The 19,677-nt window shown below is 37.1% G+C and overlaps 1 protein-coding gene across 1 annotated transcript in view; it reads right to left on the reverse strand.

The window, feature by feature from the left end:
• Positions 1-1,599: 1,599 nt before the first annotated feature.
• Positions 1,600-19,677, reverse strand: part of wdr46 (WD repeat domain 46) — a 33,222-nt gene continuing 15,144 nt past the window's right edge. The window contains exons 7-14 of the mRNA XM_038271514.1: positions 19,239-19,343; positions 18,946-19,096; positions 15,998-16,233; positions 13,400-13,553; positions 11,786-11,933; positions 11,263-11,453; positions 6,147-6,260; positions 1,600-2,146 (exon numbers count right to left, since the gene is read on the reverse strand). Coding sequence (XP_038127442.1) covers positions 2,027-2,146; positions 6,147-6,260; positions 11,263-11,453; positions 11,786-11,933; positions 13,400-13,553; positions 15,998-16,233; positions 18,946-19,096; positions 19,239-19,343 — 1,219 coding nt within the window. The 3' untranslated portion in view covers positions 1,600-2,026. The remainder of the gene's footprint in view (positions 2,147-6,146; positions 6,261-11,262; positions 11,454-11,785; positions 11,934-13,399; positions 13,554-15,997; positions 16,234-18,945; positions 19,097-19,238; positions 19,344-19,677) is intronic.

The following is a 19,677-nucleotide window of genomic DNA, read 5'->3' on the forward strand; positions in this document are numbered from 1 at the left end:
TAACACTTTTGCAAATAAGGACAGTGTCTCCTTTAAAGCAAATGACAAAAAATATGTAATGATGCGATTATGTATGTAAAAGTTGGAGCTAGAATGTAAAATCATGACTTATACAAAAATTTATACAAAACATATGTCATCAGAGCTCTGGGATGTATAATAATTCTTAAGGAGATATGGCAAAATATTACAAATAAATAAAAATGCTAAATTTCTCATGCCCGTCTTCCCAATAAATCACTGTCCTTTTAGAAACGTGTTCTCCTCTAAGCCCGGATCCAGCAAAATAGGATAACAGTTAAGTACTTATGTTAGACTGCAGTGTAGTTCTTTGAGTTAATATTCACTGAATTCCAGTCCATCTTTGCAATATAAAAATGTCCTTTTTAATGAGGATAGTTGTATAGCAGCCCTCCTGATATGGCATCAGTATAACCACATCCTGACAAGCTATTCCTGCTATCAACTTCATGTGTACCAATTAATTAGGCCCTGTCTGTGTCAATGTCAACAATTAAAGGGTCATAATATTATTTCAAATATGCATTAGAACATGACTAGAAGGTTGGGAAGTCCCTTTAAGTTGATGTGCACAGATGGTTCTGGAAAAGAACTGTACTGTAAAATACGCACAAAATCTTAGTTATCATTAGCACCACAGCCAGAAAACACAAAAATCAATTTCCACTGATCCTAGCAGTCTGCTAAACAGCTTTTATTTTCAAAACAGTTGTGCTATATGTAAAATATTTATCTGTCACAGTATTTTAGTAATGAAGCTTGGCAAAAAAACTTGTCTTCAAGTATTGTTAGACCCACAAACAAACCCCTGGCAGACGTAAGTAATCTTTATCAACATGACTCCATTAATCGTAGCTGACTAACCAGAGTCTGGAAGAATAGAACATCTGTGGAGGAAGCTAACGATTAAGTTTATGACGTAAAGACCTTCTAACCCTGAAGACTTAAACTCATAACTAAAATTCAATCTTAATTCAAATATAACTGCAGAAATGCAAAAAAAAAATTTAGGCCATCAATTATATGACAGCTCACAGACTGCTGTGATAACAATAGTTTGTTTCTTAATAATAATAATTGTACTTTATTCATCTCACATTGAAGAAATGTACCTTTTAACCCATTAACTTGGGGAGCAAAGGGCTGCCATCTTGGGGCGCAATTGGGAGTAAAGGGTCTTGCTCAGAGACCCAGAGTGGCAGTCTGTGTGAGTGGGGCTTGAACCTCAGGATTCCAAGCTCTATGCCCTAACCACTAGGCAGCCACTCCCCCTCTTCGTTTACTATTGAAAGCAGTAAAATTTTTCAATCTAACTTGTAAAAAAAAAAAAAAAAAACAAACAAAAAAAACTAGTTTAACTATATTAAACCCTCTACAACATATTTAGGATCTTTGGAGATGGCCGCTATTTCCCTTAAAAATAACAATTGGATAAAAGAAAAAACATGAAGTCTAAAATTTTCAGAGATTTCAATAATTATGGGCTTAACTGAAGTAAACAAGTGGAGCCTTTTTCTGTCTTAGGGACCAATTTTTAATACTTGTACAAAATGTGATACATTTACGAATTTACATCTATTTAGAGCAGCGTGTTTTGAAAGCTGTGTTATGTCAATGCATTTGAACAAATGGCAACGCTGCACTATGGTCAATCTGTTTTATGTTTCTGTTAAATGTTTTTGTAAAAATAAATCTTAACAGAGCTTAGAAAAACAAAGTCATACAGTAAGCTTTTAGTATAAAAAGAATCTGGGTTACAGCTAATGCAGGCTAAGGTCCATCACATGAACATAAACAGGACTTGCTTTGGGCTACAGTCGATAAGTAGAGCAGAGCAGCCGGAGCATTCAACATTGATTTCATGAACTGTTTCCCATCAGATCTGGCCCTAGCTGCCCACAACCACCAGAACTTCTGCATACCACTGGGCCATGTTTCCATATGGAGGTCAAAGATTGCTCCCACAGAGTGTCGCTGCGTTTTGAGTTGCACAATGAGTCCTTTTTTATTTTTTGAACCTGTCCAGAGCAGATCTTTTCCCAGACAGAGCTCTTTTCTTCTCCTCTGTCCTCTTTCGCTCTTCCTCCATTTTCTGTCTGTCCTCCACAGTTTTCCGAATGACATCCTGCAACAGCCAGCAAGTTGACGGTTAGTGTGGATAATACTCATTCTGTATAAACATTAACCTCTTAACATCCACCTCATTTTTGCATACCCAAATGGAAAAGCAAATAACTTAGGAACTGTAGCCCAAATTACATGTGCAATACATTATTTGAAAGCTAATACCCTCTAGTTTCTGAATATATAAATTAAAATTGGGTGAGTAGAACACAGACCAAGCTGCATCAGTTCAAACATGACTCAAAGTTGTTTTTTTTATTCTTAGAAACGATAGGTCTTTTTTGAAAAGCAGTAATAAAGACATTCTTGACAATAGGCAGGTCTCATTGTATTATATTTGTTCTACATAATGTAAACCACAAATGCAGAAAATTTCAGACCTCCAGCTACAACAGTTCCAGAGCTGTGGGGTTTGGAACTTTTGTCAGCTTGGAGCGGCGCGCAATGGCTCCACCCGCAGGTGTCCGTGTTTCTCTCTAACACAAGCCTGTAATGCGGTACCCCTTCAAATAAACTACACACATTTGGGCTCATTCAAAACCTTATTTCATTGGCTACAAAGCCCAACACCCCACGTGGTCTTAACCAATAGCAACAGAGATTAAAACATCAATCATATTGCGCGTCACAGACTGACAGCAAGTGAACCGGAGGTGAGATTTCGGGGACTATATCTTGTTCAGTTCGCGTCATTAAAAATATGCAGACGCTTGTGTCTTGTAGATAAGAAGATGATGTAAAGAACCATACCAAAAATTGCGGGCTAACAACCAAGGAAATAAGTTTCAAGTATTAAGTAAATATCAGCAAGATGCTGAGAATAAGCTATGACCAGCCGATCTTTCTGATGTCAACAACCGGACGTTATGGGCGATTTCCTTATTATGGAATATTTTTATTACTAATACGCTGAATTACTTTTAATCTTTATAATTTGACATGCTGCTATATCTGTGTTAATTGTGCTTTAGTGCTCGCTGTGTCCAAAAAATTATCTCGGTTGTTGAATTGTGGAGAATCTAAGCTTTCCAATGATGTCTAACATATCTACATTGGTAAACATTTTACTGGTGGAATTTTATGGATTCTGACTTATTACCCCACTTAACATCCACGTTTTGAGAGGTTAAGTGGTGTTAGTGACACGAATAAGGTCCACAAAGAAGGCTGAAGTGAACTCAAATTAGACAAATTTAATAATAAATTAAACAAAATTAATAAATTAACAATGCATGAGGAGTTATGTCTCCTTATAAGGATAAAACAAAGATTAAAATCCAAACCCATCAACTTCCACAACTTTAATGATTGGCAAAGGAAGAGAATAAATGCCTCTCCTTTGAAAGTCATAAAAAAGATATGAGATGTGTTGTGTAACTTTAATATATTCATTTCCTACCCCAGTAACTGTTATCTAATCAGATAATATTTGGACTTTCATATAGTGTGTATGAACACACACCCTACTGGCTGTGTGTTTGAAGAACAAATGAATGTGTGAATCAAGTTCAATCATGGTCAGACAGAAAACTCTGCGAATATTTAGAATTAATTCATCACAAGTTCCTTTCAACATATAAGAAATTATTAACAAAATCTTTCAGCTACAATTCAAACATATTTCAGTTAAAAACTCTTGATTAAACTAGTAAACCTCAGCTAAACTACCGTAAGTTACTATGTCTAAAGCAGAAGGAAAAGTGTAGTTGAGACCCAGAGTCAATGAGATGACGCAATGATATCACAGTTTAATATGGATTTTGTGTTTGAGATCCAGAAACCGAATTTTGAATCAGGTCAAATTAACTTTTAACTAACTTAAAGTAATTGGAATGTTTTCACAGAGATTCACAATGCAAATCCATGATGTTAATAACATATTATTTTGTCAAATAATCTTCTCTTGCTTTAATTATTTGCTTAATAACCTTTAGTTAATTGATAACTGATTAACAGGCTTTTGCTGAACTGCAATCATCAGAATCAGCTGTGCTAAAGCAGGGAAACGTCTAAAACAAACAGGGCAGCGGCCCTCGGGTGTTAAACGCTTGGAACTTTAACTTTCTTTCCCTATTAGTCTGATAAGACTCCAAAAAACTTATTTTATGTTGTGTAGAACAAGATGTGCTACGAGATTTAAATTGGGTTAATCTGAGGTTAAAATCCGTTAAAGAAAAGGTGAAGCATAAATTGCTAGTAAGCATTGCACGAAAACTGGTAATAAATCATCTGAGAAAGGTTAAGCATGCTATTAAAAAGCTAGTAAATCATAAAACAATGTGAAGCATCATTAAAACTAAATTAAAAGAGTTCCTTTGATATCACAGGTTTAAGGATAACCTGTGACTACAAATAAAAATAAGCCTTTGCCAAATGTATATTTAAATAGACATATAAAGTGAACACTGACTGGATTGTTATTTTGAAAACTTCTTGATAATTTGTGTTTTGCATCATCAGCTATATATGGATTCAAACATCCTTCCAGCTACACATGTCTTTGACTTCGCAGCCATAGAGAAACAACAGATATTGTAATCCTTATCCACTCATATCTAGATGAGTTGGATCATCTAAATAGCTTAAACCTCACTCTATGTAAAGCAAGGATTCAAGAATGAACTGACTTGATTCAAAAACCAACTGAAAACATTCTGATTTCAGATGTTCTTTGTCAATTCATTCTGTTGCATCGGCATAAATACCAACTAGAAAAGCTGAATATCAAATTACCCTGCACAGAGACAGTGCTGCAAAACATTTATTGTCAGAAGCTTAGATAAGGACAGACAAAGCTAAAGAGATCAAAGGCTTCCAATGAAACTGTGAAGCTTTGCCATAAACCAAGTGAGAAGACTTTGAGCCAACAGGATATCAAACCAGTTCAAATAAATACAGTTCTTAAAATAAGACCTAAAGTCACAAAAATTTTGAGCTAACACAAAAAACAACAACCCTGAAAACAAAGGTATGAAAGTCAATCTAGTGACGAAGACGGAGAGAGCCAAATACATCACTCGGTGGAGCCAGGTGGTTAAAACTGGAGTAATGTCCAGCCACCCTAATTCTACTGTGGCTCTCCCCCACAACTAAGAAGACAGAAGAGTCCCTTAGGTGGCTCACACCAATTTCACCCACCAAGTGTCAGAGTTCACAGCTTGAAAAACTAATTCAAACAAAGATCAATCTGACCTGCCTCAACAAATGTTAGCTCCAAAGTCCCACCCATTTTATGAGAAAAGCCAACTTCCTCATGAGCCAGGTCCATCTTTTGATCCAGAGAAGTAATCACAAAAGAAAACTAATAAAAAAAATTTATAAAACAATTCTCAAAGAATTAAACTAAACAAAAAGCACAACAATTCCAAGATGATGGTGAAACCTACCACACCCCAGAGTGTGATAATGGCCAATCATTTCTAACATAATTTAACCAGTTTTATCATTCCTTTCTTTTATTAGAAGAAAAAAAAGGTTTAACATAAGCATTATGTCATTTAATCAGATATTATTCAGACTGTCATATATTGTTTATGAATATGTTGTTCTAAAACACACCCTACTGGCTGTGTGTTAGAACAACAAATGAAAGTATGAATCTACTACAAGATACTACAAGATTTCATTTCCCCTTGGGATTAATAAAGTATTTCTTAATTGAATTAAAAACCAAAGAAAAGCTAGATTTTGTTTGCGCACAGATTTTAAAAAACATTGAATTATTCTTCTTCCTCTTTAAAGCTATCCACTTTTTATGTTGGTCTATCACACACAATCCTAAAGAAATCCTCTAAAGTTCTTGATTTTTATTAGAAGATTTGGAAATGTTATTGGGCTACAACATATTTTGGAGCACACCACTAAAACTAATTACCTGTTTTACACAAATTAATGAAGTAAAATATGACAAGCAAGATAACAGAAAAGGCTGGTTTGTTGCACAGGTACCAAAGCAGCTATTTTGCATTTAGAAAATATGAATTTAATCTTTAACTACATACCCTCTGGTCCTGATGGGCCACTTGTCTCTTGCGTCTTTCAACACCACCAGCAGAGCTGCGACCTTTCTTCTTAAATTTTGGAACAAATTTCTCCTTGGCAAGTGGATCAAAGCCCTGTAAAAGAAGGATTCAGTAGAATGAACTTGCTATTATAATAATAAAGAGGTAATAACAAACTACAATTTAGGAGAAATTAGAACAACTATTGATGAAGACTTAATGAGTTAATTGTGCTTATGACACTTCAATATCATGCCCAGAATTTAAAACTTCACTAAATGCGAGCCGATTTAAAATTAGCATTACAGAAGCTATATTTTTGTGATGGGTAACCACATATTTCATGCATGAAGCTATGAGAACGCCTGAATTTACTTCACCTGCAGCTGCAATCAAAGTAGATGGAACTGCAGACTTAAAATGATAGCTTATTAGATAAAACACATATCAGAACATGTTTTTCCTTCACATTTTTGGATCTGGTCAGGGGTCAAGATATGCAGACCATCTACAACAGACTATGGACTGGTTCTGGGGATGTTAGAACAGTTTTTTTGTTATTTTGTTTTTCTTTTATTATTCTACATCGGAGCACTTTTTATGGAGACATTTTCAATGGACTATAGGAGAGGGAGTCGAATTCAGCAATTTAAGGAACTGAACTGCCGGGGTTTGGGAATGCAGAAACAAGTCAGAGTACAACCCTGAGCTCTCAGCAAATAAACATTCCACTTGAAAGGAGGATCCCCTTCTTTGACGCTTTGATTCCTTCCGCCTCTGTGTGACACTGCTGAAGACACAGGTAAAGACTTATCCTTCATGGGGTGTGGGGACACCTGAACCCCAAGACTCTTGTGGTTCAAAGCTTTTGTGGTAACAGGGTAACCTGATTGTCCTAACATTGAACTGTTTTGCATGTTGCAGAGGATCAATGCTCCAAGAGACACTTATTCTTCCAAAACCAGTTGTAGGATGGGTCCTGACAAGTTTCCCACATATAGATCCCCTCATATATTCTCTCTTACACACACACACACACACATACATTCATATACTAAGACACACACACATAATTTTAAGACATGTAGGACACGCAAAGGACAACATGGCAACTAAGTTTTTTTTAATACATTTACATTCAAAGCTGCTAAGTCTGACGAGGGGAATTTAAAGGAGGAATCAGCGCCAAGCTGGATATTTGTAGAGATTGAAGAACTTTTATCACTTATAACAGGCATCCCCAAAGTCGGTCCTCGAGGGCCGCTGTCCTGCAGGTTTTAGAGGTTTCCCTGCTTTAAAACAGCTGATTATAATGATTGCATTAGAGCAAAAGCCTGTTAATCAGCTTTCAATTAAAATCAGCTGTGCTGGAGCAAGGAAACCTCTAAAACCTGCAGGACAGCGGCCCTCGAGGACCAAGTTTGGGGATGCCTGACTTATAATGTGGAGAGGATAAGAGTAAACTAAAAATGCAGTTATAAGTTTAAAAGGAACTAAACTTAGTATGCCGTGATGAGCTGTAGGTTTCAGATTAAAAAACAGCTTTAAACTTTTCTTTAGATTATCCATGAATTGAATGTTAAAATGTGTAAAACAGGGTTAAATGTTTTCTAAATATCTATAGGTTTCTTTACAGCTTCAATGTACGTCATTAATTGAGATTCATCTATATTAGTTGCGGTGATTTGAGCTTATATGCACAAAATAATGAGCTGAAACATCAATAGGGTGTTCAGGCTGAATACATTCTGTTACAGATAACTTCCAACTGCCAGGCATTGAGAGGTAAGACATGTTTTTTTTTTTTTTTTATTAGAACCTGAAGCAATCTGCTGAAAAAAACATTTGCATTACGGTATTAAATGCAGTGATTTTAATGAAGACTTTAGAGATAAAGTGAAAGTAATTGTGGATAAGAATATCCGGTTGTGACTGTACTTAAGTCTTGAGTAAATGATGAGTTTCTCAGTAAAGATTCTGATAAGAGCAGTAATTGCTTTCTCTTGTGTGTTGGAGGATCCTGTTTTAGTTTGTCTAAAACAAAGATTTTTAGCCTGTGCAGTCTCTATTCAGTTGAGAATGAGCTGCGATAAATATTAACACTCCTTCAAACATCTGAATTACACAACCACAAAAACAAAATGCCTAACGAAATAAGGCTCATCAATTATTTACTAACATGTAATAATAGAGTGGGTTGAAAATACTTACTCTCCTTTTTAAATATGAATTGTGTACACATTAATTAAATCCTTTAAATGCCAAAAAATATTTATAATGTGTCAAATATCCACCCATCCATCCATACATTGCGATACACATCAAATGCATTCAAGCTCTGCATATTAGAGTGGGTCTGTTAAAGCCGCCATACATCTAATGACTTCAGGACATCAGCCATTAAGGACCGCAGTTTGAGATCACTGTATTAAACAGAAGCCCTGATCTAATGGGTATCTGAACGGGTTTAAATATCCAATGGACAGACATAACGGTCCGCATCGGTCCTCTTAATCCTATTATTGAGGTCAAATTTTACTTTTACAACAAAACACAGTCACGCCAAAGGGATTGAAGAGCAGCTTTCTGTCATCCACTATTGCCAACAATTTAGTAACTCTACAAATCCCTCTTTAAAGTTTTATTTTTAAAAAGCGCCTAGAGACAAATACAACAACTCTTTCTGTGTTTTAGATTTTGGCAACAAGCGAAACCGCCGATTACTGAGTTTATTGTATCTTCAGCAAACAGCACGTGCTGCCGTAAGGCCCTCACACCTCACACACATTTTTTTCACACCTCACACATACAGGAGGTCAGTCTCAGCAGTTTTGTTGTGCAGCAAACTCTGCCTGGAGTTGGAGCCAATACGTGGGTTACGGTAAAATAATAATGAATACTTGAATTATTTTTGGTTGTTCTGCAAGCACTGATTTCTCTCACCTACAACCTGGATTAAGTCATGACCAAAAATGAATATTACCTTGTGACTTCCAGTGATTTGAAATGTTTATACAGGCTTCATAACTACTCACTCATTATGTTTTTTTTCTTTATTCAAACTGTGTATGTAGCTTAGCACATTTTTCTATAGGAACTTAGAGCAGGAATTGTGAAAAGATACACATACACTATATTGCCAAAAGTATTTGCTCACCCATCCAAATTATTGGAATCAGGTGTTCCAATCACTTCCATGGCCACAGGTGTATAAATTCAAGCACCTAGGCATGCAGACTGTTTTTACAAACATTTGTGAAAGAATGGGTCGCTCTCAGGAGCTCAGTGAATTCCAGCGTGGAACTGTGATAGGATGCCACCTGTGCAACAAATCCAGTCGTGAAATTTCCTCGCTCCTAAATATTCCACAGTCAACTGTCAGCTGTATTATAAGAAAATGGAAGTGTTTGGGAACGACAGCAACTCAGCCACGAAGAGGTAGGCCACGTAAACTGACGGAGCGGGGTCAGCGGATGCTGACGCGCATAGTGCGAAGAGGTCGCCAACTTTCTGCAGAGTCAATCACTACAGGCCTCCAAACTTCATGTGGCCTTCAGATTAGCTCAAGAACAGTGCGCAGAGAGCTTCATGGAATGGGTTTCCATGGTCGAGCAGCTGCATCCAAGCCATACATCACCAAGTGCAATGCAAAGCGTCGGATGCGGTGGTGTAAAGCACGCCGCCACTGGACTCTAGAGCAGTGGAGACGCGTTCTCTGGAGTGACGAATCGCGCTTCTCCATCTGGCAATCTGATGGACGGGTCTGGGTTTGGCGGTTGCCAGGAGAACGGTACTTGTCTGACTGCATTGTGCCAAGTGTAAAGTTTGGTGGAGGGGGGATTATGGTGTGAGGTTGTTTTTCAGGAGCTGGGCTTGGCCCCTTAGTTCCAGTGAAAGGAACTCTGAATGCTTCAGCATACCAAGACATTTTGGACAATTCCATGCTCCCAACTTTGTGGGAACAGTTTGGAGCTGGCCCCTTCCTCTTCCAACATGACTGTGCACCAGTGCACAAAGCAAGGTCCATAAAGACATGGATGACAGAGTCTGGTGTGGATGAACTTGACTGGCCTGCACAGAGTCCTGACCTCAACCCGATAGAACACCTTTGGGATGAATTAGAGCGGAGACTGAGAGCCAGGCCTTCTCGTCCAACATCAGTGTGCGACCTCACAAATGCGCTTCTGGAAGAATGGTCAAAAATTCCCATAAACACACTCCTAAACCTTGTGGACAGCCTTCCCAGAAGAGTTGAAGCTGTTCTAGCTGCAAAGGGTGGACCGACGTCATATTGAACCCTATGGATTAGGAACGGGATGTCACTTAAGCTCATAGGTGAGTCAAGGCAGGTGAGCAAATACTTTTGGCAATATAGTGTACATTTCTACTTTTTTAATGCTAATGGATGATGAAGTGCTAATAAAAAAAAAATAATCACACTCCCTCCTTTGCTTGGAATAGGCTGTGTGCATAATATGCTGCAGGTACATTCCCCACAGCTTTGAACACAGGAAGTTCAGATTTTTTTTCAGTAGTGGTAGAAGTAGGAGGAGCAGTTGTTTCACTTCATTGTTTGACATGCTGCGGTTATAAAATATGCATGATGGTCTTGCAAAAAAAGCTATCTTGTAGTAAAAAGCATTAAAGCATCACCGGTTACCCACCGTCTCATTTTTCATCAATATTTATAGTATATAAAATCTTAAAATAGGAACGAAGGGGGGACTATTTGGTAACTAACTCACCCTTATTGGATACTTATTGTCCTTGTTTTCCTTAGATAGAAAACTTTGAATCAATTTGACTGTATGATCTGGTGGAACTATAAAGTGCCTTGAGATGACATGTGTTGTGAATTGGCGCTATATAAATAAACTGAATTGAATTGAACTTAAAGAAATGCGCATTTAAGAGGAAAAAAAACTTTTAATCTGTCAATATGTTTTTATAAGTTTTAGTTTCACCTTCGTAAAAATATTCTTTAACAAACCTTTGGCGAGCTGATTATTAATCGAAAAAATAATTGACAGACTAATCCATTTTCAAAGTAATCGTTAGTTGCAGCCCTTTTTATATATAATAAACACAAACACACACAATTAGACAATAAACTGACCAGAACTTCAACTCTGTTTTGATGCCTCTGCTCAAAGGTAGAACGATCAACTTGACCAAGCTCTGTGGGGTCGAGTGTAATAAGCTCTGGCTGAATCTTCTCCAGCAGAGCTTTGACCTCCCACTCCTGTCTTTGTTTTGCACTTCGGTAAGGATTTGCATCCAGGCCATCAAAGTTGGGTTCACCAGCCCCTGGGATTGCAAGTAGGGACAAATAATGTAGAAACAACAAAAAATTAAAAAAAATAAATGATATTGGCAAATGAAGCAAAGACCTAAGCTTAACAGGAGGCAAATATGATCTGCCCTTCAGATAGATTATCTAAGAACTTGGATGATAGTTTGTATTTTGCAGTTTCCTATCAAAAAAACACATCCTGCCATTCTGTACACATGTAGACAAGACTTATGTTACTGTAAAATTTATATAAAGAAAAAGTTTTTTTTGCTACAAATAGCTTCTAAACATATAATCTTTCAGGGATTAAATATGTTTTCATCTAGGTAATAAAGATGAGTCTGACCTGGAACGAGCATACTTGTGAAGCCATCTCCGTGCCCAATGCCAAGGACATCCTCAAAAGGGCAAAAGTGTAACCCCCAAGCTGATCCTCGGACTCTGTGAGCCATGTAGGGTTTACTTACTGGCGTGCTCCAAACATCCCTGTACACCTGCAAGGAGACACCAAATGAAGAGGAAAAAGTTAGTACCAGATACTGAAACATTTTCAGCATTAGTTTGTCTAAAACAAAGATTTTTAGCCTGTGCAGTCTCTATTCGGTTGAGAATGAGCTGCGAAAAATATTAACACTCCTTCAAACATCTGAATAACACAACCACAAAAACAAAATGCCTAACGAAATAAGGCTCATCAATTATTTACTTTCATGTAATAATAGAGTGGGTTAAAATACTTACTCTCTTTGTAAATATGAATTGTGTACACAAGAATTTAATCCTTTAAATGCCAAAAAAATATTCCATCCGTCCATCCATACATTGCGATACACATCAAATGCATTGAAGCTCTGCATATTAGAGTGGGTCTGTTAAAGCCGCCATACATCTAATGACTTCAGGACATCAGCCATTAAGGACCGCAGTTTGAGATCACTGTATTAAACAGAAGCCCTGATCTAATGGGTATCTGAACGGGTTTAAATATCCAATAGACAGACATAACAGTCCGTATCGATCCTATTAATCCTGTTATTGAGGTCAAATTTTACTTTTCCAACAAGATTAGATTAGATTTTGGCAACAAGCGAAACCGCCGATTACTAAGTTTATAGTATCTTCAGCAAACAGCACGTGCTGCCGTAAGGCCCTCACACCTCACACACATTTTTTTCCACACCTCACACATACAGGAGGTCAGTCTCAGCAGTTTTGTTGTGCAGCAAACTCTGCCTGGAGTTGGAGCCAATACGTGGGTTACGGTAAAATAATAATGAATACTTGAATTATTTTTGGTTGTTCTGCAAGCACTGATTTCTCTCACCTACAACCCGGATTAAGTCATGACCAAAAATGAATATTACCTTGTGACTTCCAGTGATTTGAAATGTTTATACAGGCTTCATAACTTTTGTACCTGGATTACTTACTCATTATGTTTTTTTTCTTTATTCAAACTGTGTATGTAGCTTAGCACATTTTTCTATAGGAACTTAGAGCAGGAATTGTGAAAAGATACACATACATTTCTACTTTTTTAATGCTAATGGATGATGAAGTGCTAATAAAAAAAAAAATAATCACACTCCCTCCTTTGCTTGGAATAGGCTGTGTGCATAATATGCTGCAGGTACATTCCCCACAGCTTTGAACACAGGAAGTTCAGATTTTTTTTCAGTAGTGGTAGAAGTAGGAGGAGCAGTTGTTTCACTTCATTGTTTGACATGCTGCGGTTATAAAATATGCATGATGGTCTTGCAAAAAAAGCTATCTTGTAGTAAAAAGCATTAAAGCATCACCGGTTACCCACCGTCTCATTTCCTCATCCTGCATCTTTAGTTCCTTTAACTGAAGATACCTCTGTAACCAATCGCCTAAAATACCAGGCTGGTTTCACCTAAAGTCAGCTATTAAACCTTGTTATATATGTAAATCTTCACACAGCATGGCTGACAATCACCTGAACAATGTCCCCTGTAGCTGCAGACAGCAATCCCTTCTGGCTCAGAGACAAACAAGAAGCTCCAGCAGGAAGGAAGTAGGACCTGAGGGGTTTGAAAGCTCTGATGTCAAAGACTTTCATTTTTTTATCCATTCCAGATGTGATCATGTACCTGCCAAAACACAAAAAGCCCCAAAAAGAAATCGTTGAACTGTTTCTGCTGAATCATTTCTCCATCAGTTAAACAGTTAAAAGTAACAAAGCAAATCAGCTTTTGATTTTTTTTCAAGAATCTATCAATTATTTTCTGAATACCAAATAGAAAGAAATGTGCTGATGGTAGACATGTATCTGTATAGATTTTTTTTTTTTACTGAAACCACTATTACAACTAGGCCTGTCACGATAAAAAATTTTGCAGAAAGATCAATTGTCTCAAAAATTATTGCGATAAACGATAATATTGTTTGAAGACCTTTTTACACTGATTTAATGGAAATGATCTAATAATGCATGCATTTTCCTGCCAAAGATAAACACACTTTATTTTCAACAGAACACTTAACACTGAAACTGGTTAACAAAATAAAACGAAAAAAATAAAATAAAAAAAGGTAAAAAAAAATAAAAAAAGATAAAACCACAGTGAAAAAAACCCACAGTGAAAATAAAAACGTATATACAAAATATCACGTTGGGGATATGCATGTTTTGTGGGGAATTCATACTGTCTGCAACATTTTATGAAATGCCGGCTTTTCAACAATATTAAATGGAAGCATCTCTTTAGCAATTAAATGAACTATGTTGTCTGTGAGCGCGTGCCACTTTGCGCCGTCCTTTTTGTATGCTGCCTGTCGATTAATTGCTTCAGTGATGATGGACTGTCGCAAACTTGAAGACACAGACGGGTAGGGCTGGGTATTGTTAAAAAAATTTCGGTTCCGGTACCAATACCGATACCTTCACTTCGATACCGGTTCCTGAACGATACTTTTTTCGATACCAGTTTTATAATATCAATTCGAAAAAAAAGAAAATTACACAACATAAAAAAGTACAAATCTTGAGTTTTATTTTAAGCTCTGTTTTTCCATTTACATTTTTCCTCTTACATAAAAAAATAAATAATTCAGTGTCTAATATTCACTGTTACATTGTGAGGACCTTTTTACTTAGCAGTTTTCCTTTAGAAAAATTACCATGTCTGACAAACAAGCCCGTTGAATGGGATCCTACTGACAGCGCACCGCTGGTATGGGGGGGGTCTGAGCGGCTCCGACAGAAATATTGAAGGCAGGATGAACTGACTGCACTGATTACGTTTTCAGGTGGATTTTCCCACTTAAAAACATAATAAAACTACTTTATTCCCACTGATCACAGCAAATATAGCTGCAAGGCAAATAAAGGATAGAGTAGCTCCGCCCAACGCGCGTCTGACCCACTTTGCGACCGCGCAGCCAGAGCAGCAAAGCTTCTTCAGCAGCGCGTCAGAAGCTGGTACAAGCAGCAAAAATGAAGCAGCAGACGAGATTTTGCTGCTCTTGCTGCGTCCAGTTTGAAAGCAGCATGATTCACTCCGCTCTGGCTTTGCTCTGCCCACGGGCTGCTGAGAGGAGGATGGTCGCGCTGGCTGCGGTCCGCTCTTCTTGCAGTCAAACACAGAGTGACTTTCTGCTCTTAAATTATTTCCGTGCACGATGTATTGCATTGTGCACTATTAGCATCAGTCTTAATAAAGTGAAGCCGCACTGTTGACCTGGGGGGCATTTTAAAGGGGTTCCGCGACGCTGCAACCAGTTCACAAAAGATACACATGAACCCTGGCTGTAGGCGTGACCACCTGTGTATTTTTCCTGGATGACGCAATCACCTTAAGTGTTCCAGCCAATCACCGAAACTTGGTACCGAAAGACGAGGCATGTTTCGATACTCTGTAGAACCGAAGCATTTCGGTCGGTACCATAAAAGTACCGAAGTTCGGTACCCAGCCCTACAGACGGGTCATCACTTGTACTTTTAGTTTCCAGCTGGAGAAACTTTGCTGGGTGGTTGTGCTTAAGGTGCATGTGTAGGTTGGTTGTATTGCTGCTCGTAGTTGCTACTGTTTAATGACAAATGCGACATACTGGCTCGCATAGGTTCAGCGGTTCGCCTTGGTCATTTGGTTTGAATCCGAAATACTCCCACACTACGGCTGTTGCGCTCGACTTTTAAACCAGTTCCATTTCGAGCTTTTTCCTCCAACATACGATGTGGTTTGTTTTTTTTACCTCGCTAACTCCTCTAACTCCTCACGGGGCTCTAAAGCTGCAGAAGTACAAAAGATGCGCGCTGACTACCTGATGCGATAGTCCACTCCTCCTCCCTTCTCAAAAATGAGGAAGGGAAGGGGTCAGTAGATAGCACTGGAGTTAAGCCTTTTCATCCTGTGTCATCAATAGAAGGAGAAAAACACAGGCAGAGACCATATAACCGATAAATGAAATGACGTGGATAATTTTTATTTATCGTGCGATTAATTGATTTATTGATTATCGCGACAGGCCTAATTACAACATTAACAATGTTTCAAGGAGAAATCCAGTATCCTGCAGCCATCATCTCACTTACGTGCCAGTCTTGTCCACAGTGACAGAACGAACGCCACCTTGATGACAGAGCATTTTAACCAGGGCTTCCTTTTGATTAGGTGACCAAAGTGTGACGGTGCCATTTGAGTGACCGAGGTGGATGACTGCATTGTGAGGGTTCTGACACATCACATCAAGACGGCCTTTCTTGGTGCAGATGGCGGCCACCTCCTTTCCAACAGACACGTCCAGGTACTGCAGGAAGCCTGTCGCACTCTGCAGGCAAGAATATCAACGAGAGGACAGTATTTGTAGTGAAATTTCCCCAGAATTTATTTTAATGTTTTCAAATATTTTTGTTAATGCTGTAGTGAGTTTTCAACTTGTTGGAAATAAAATTTCCTTCTGGGAACAAAAAACGGGACTCTAAAAAAAAAAAAAAAAAAAAAAAAAAAAAAAATTAAAACTTGTATACATTAAATAGATGTTAGAGTAGGGTTGTCACGATACCAAATTTTTCAACTCGATACCGATACTAAGGAAAAAATTCGATACTCGATACCATTTTCGATACAAGGATAAAATTTCTAAATTTCAACAGAAATATTTTGATTAAGAATTAAAATACAATAAATAAATAAATACAATAAACAATAAGAACAACATTTTAAGGTTGTTTGCTGTGCACCATATTTAGCAAGCTTGATAAAAAACTTACAAAATAAAAATTAAGTGTTCCTTCCTTGGCTATGCTTTGCACACATAACAATGACACTGGCCAAACCGGTTAAGAAACAAAAATAATTCTCAGTAGCTGCACCTGTTACAAAAAAAGTCTGAAACTGAAAAGTGCACAGAATTATTCAATCACACAGTGTTCTGAAAGTGCATTTTCCTCTATTCTGCACTTTAGATGAATGACTGTTTAGGTGCCACTGGTACTCGATACTTTTGAAAATGAGTATTGTATCCGGATACAACATTTCAGTATCGATACTTTTTTGAGTATCGATACTTTTGACAACCCTATGTTAGAGACTTTTAAAGTAAGATGTAGTGACTAGTAGCTCTTACTTATTCTTACACCCATAAAAGTTACATTTATTTTTCTCTTGTTAGTATCAGTACTTTTATTTTCCAAAGCCTCAGACATGTTTTTTTCCCCCATCTAACTTCACATTCTTGCTGTGTTCTGCTTCAGTAATATTTTCCTATGAGTGTATCTCTACGTTCCGGGAAGTCCTTGCAAATGCCCTATACAAAAACCAAGCTGTCCTTTCAATGTTATTACTGCGTTTGAGTCTATATATAGACAAGGCCTTGTCTATATATAGACTCAAACTCACTGCGGATCCAGACATTTGAATTGAGAAAGTTTCCTGGAGAGGTGGCGAAGCGTCTTCAAATCTTGGAAACCAAGTCCAGTGGATTTTTTTGAACTTTTAAGGAATAGCCTATGGAAAGATTATTTAAAGCACAGTTTGTGAACTTTTTTGTTGTCTTTGTGATCACCTGGACAACAAACTGTGAAGCCATCTACATAAAGGGACAGAGCCGATTGTACTTCCTAAGGAAGTTTAGGTCCTTCGGCATCTGCGGCTAGATGCTACATATCAATAAGTCTGTTGTGGAGAATGTGATCTCTTCAACCAACATCCGCTGGAGTAAGAGCATCAGAGCTAATGACTTAGAAAAAAGAGCTCTGTTCTAGGAACTCCTCTAGAACCTCTGAAAATTATTTTACCAAGAAGAGTTCTTCATAACGTTAAGAACATTATGGACAACAGTGCACATCCTCTTCAGAAGATTTTTAAAGAACAACAAAGTGTTCAGTCAGAGGCTTTAATAGATCCAATGCAAGACAGACAGCTACAGAAGATCTTTCCTACCTACAGCAATCGATACCTACAACAACTGGTTAAAAAAACAAAAACATGAGTTACTGTGACATTTAATTTAGCTTTGGGAATAATGTATTCTTGAATTGAATTACCTTTGTTGCTAAAAAGATTATTTGTTTGGCATTAGGTATAATTTGATCTAAACTTAAGCATTGGATTATAGAACAAACAGGTGGTTAAAACGGCCTCATTTAATGGCTTGAATGACACAGTATTCATTATTTTTAAATCAGAATGAGTTGTTGTGATAAACAAATGATAAAAAAGGCAACCTAAATATAAACCAACAAAAACCCACTAAATTTAGGAAGCAGCACCAGTCTTTGGTTATTAGAAGATGCAAAAAAGAAAAAAAAAAGATAAGCCAAACTTAAGAAATCTCGTATCGGCCCCTTTTACCTTTCAGACCATGTCCCCATCTCTATAATAGTGCAACCTTTTAGGTCTGCAGAGCAATCTTTCTTCTGAAGACCGCACTCATTATTTTATGATGGAAATTTTTTTTTCACAAAACAAACAAGATTTTTACTTGAAAATTAAATGATAAAAATATGGACCTGAGATTAACATGGAAAGTGTACGTGTGAGGAATGATTATTTCATACTGGAATAGGAAATAGAAATAAGAATTCTAGTAAATATTTTATATCAGGGATATCTGAAAAGCTGTGATGAACCAATAGTGTTTCAAAACATTTTGGGAAAAATTGTACGGCTCAGAAAAACATGATAACTCCACTAAAGTTAAGTATTTAAATAACCTTAAGATGCAACAGCTTGCAGATTAACAAGCTAAACTGCTTGAGGGGCCTATTAATTATCTGTAATACATGCCGTCATCTCCTCATTGCAGTTAAACCTCCTGGTGCTGACAGACTGTGCAGTTTTATAAAAAATTAGATAAGGATAAAATAAATAATTAGCTACTTATAGTGTTCAATAAATCCTTTGAAAATAGGGAATTAAGACAAATGTATGCATGTTGCCAAATATACTTTGTGATATGGTACTGGATCTTTAATCTCTGTTTTTACATGCTGGATTGTTGTAACTTGAAAATGTTGATTATGAAGAATGCTAAACTCACCGCAGTGGCTAGGAGAAAGTGATAGGGGAGGAACTGCATTCTCAAGACATCGTTGAATTTGCGAATGCAGTGCAACTCTATCCCGTTAGAGTCATAGATGTATAGCCACTTTTTCTGAGCTACAGCGTACATGTGCTCAGTGTGGAGCCACCTAAGAAAATACCAACCAAACTGTTACACACACACACACAAAAAAAATCATATAAATATATATATATATATATATATATATATATATATATATATATATATATATATATACACACACACACATATAAATGTTTAAATCTTACTTCACATCATTGACAGACTCCATGACGTTTATCTCACACATGAGCTGTTTGGACTGCCAGTCTAAACAAGCAACATGGCCTCTCCTCCCACCCAGCAGCAGATGACTGAAGCAAAAACAGCACTACAATGTGAGCATGCATTTTAAAATCAAAAAATAAAATGGTGTAAAAGTGTCTATAAAATGCCTATTAACAATACCTCTGTGAAGATAAATAAATTTCATATCAAAAACCTCATCATTTATTTATCCAATAGGCATATAAACAAATGTCTTTACAATAAATACAAATACAATCTTCTGCCTCTTTGAAAATGAAGTCAAGCAATATATTTAAAAATATTAAAGATTCCAATAATATGAAGGCTTTTAAACTCTTAACTTATATGGTCTTATGTCATCATACTATATAAAAAAAAAAAAAAAAAAAAATAAAATAA

The sequence above is a fragment of the Cyprinodon tularosa genome, unplaced genomic scaffold (assembly GCF_016077235.1).
Source record: "Cyprinodon tularosa strain WSP-4 unplaced genomic scaffold, ASM1607723v1 ctg8, whole genome shotgun sequence".
Taxonomy (NCBI): domain Eukaryota; kingdom Metazoa; phylum Chordata; class Actinopteri; order Cyprinodontiformes; family Cyprinodontidae; genus Cyprinodon; species Cyprinodon tularosa.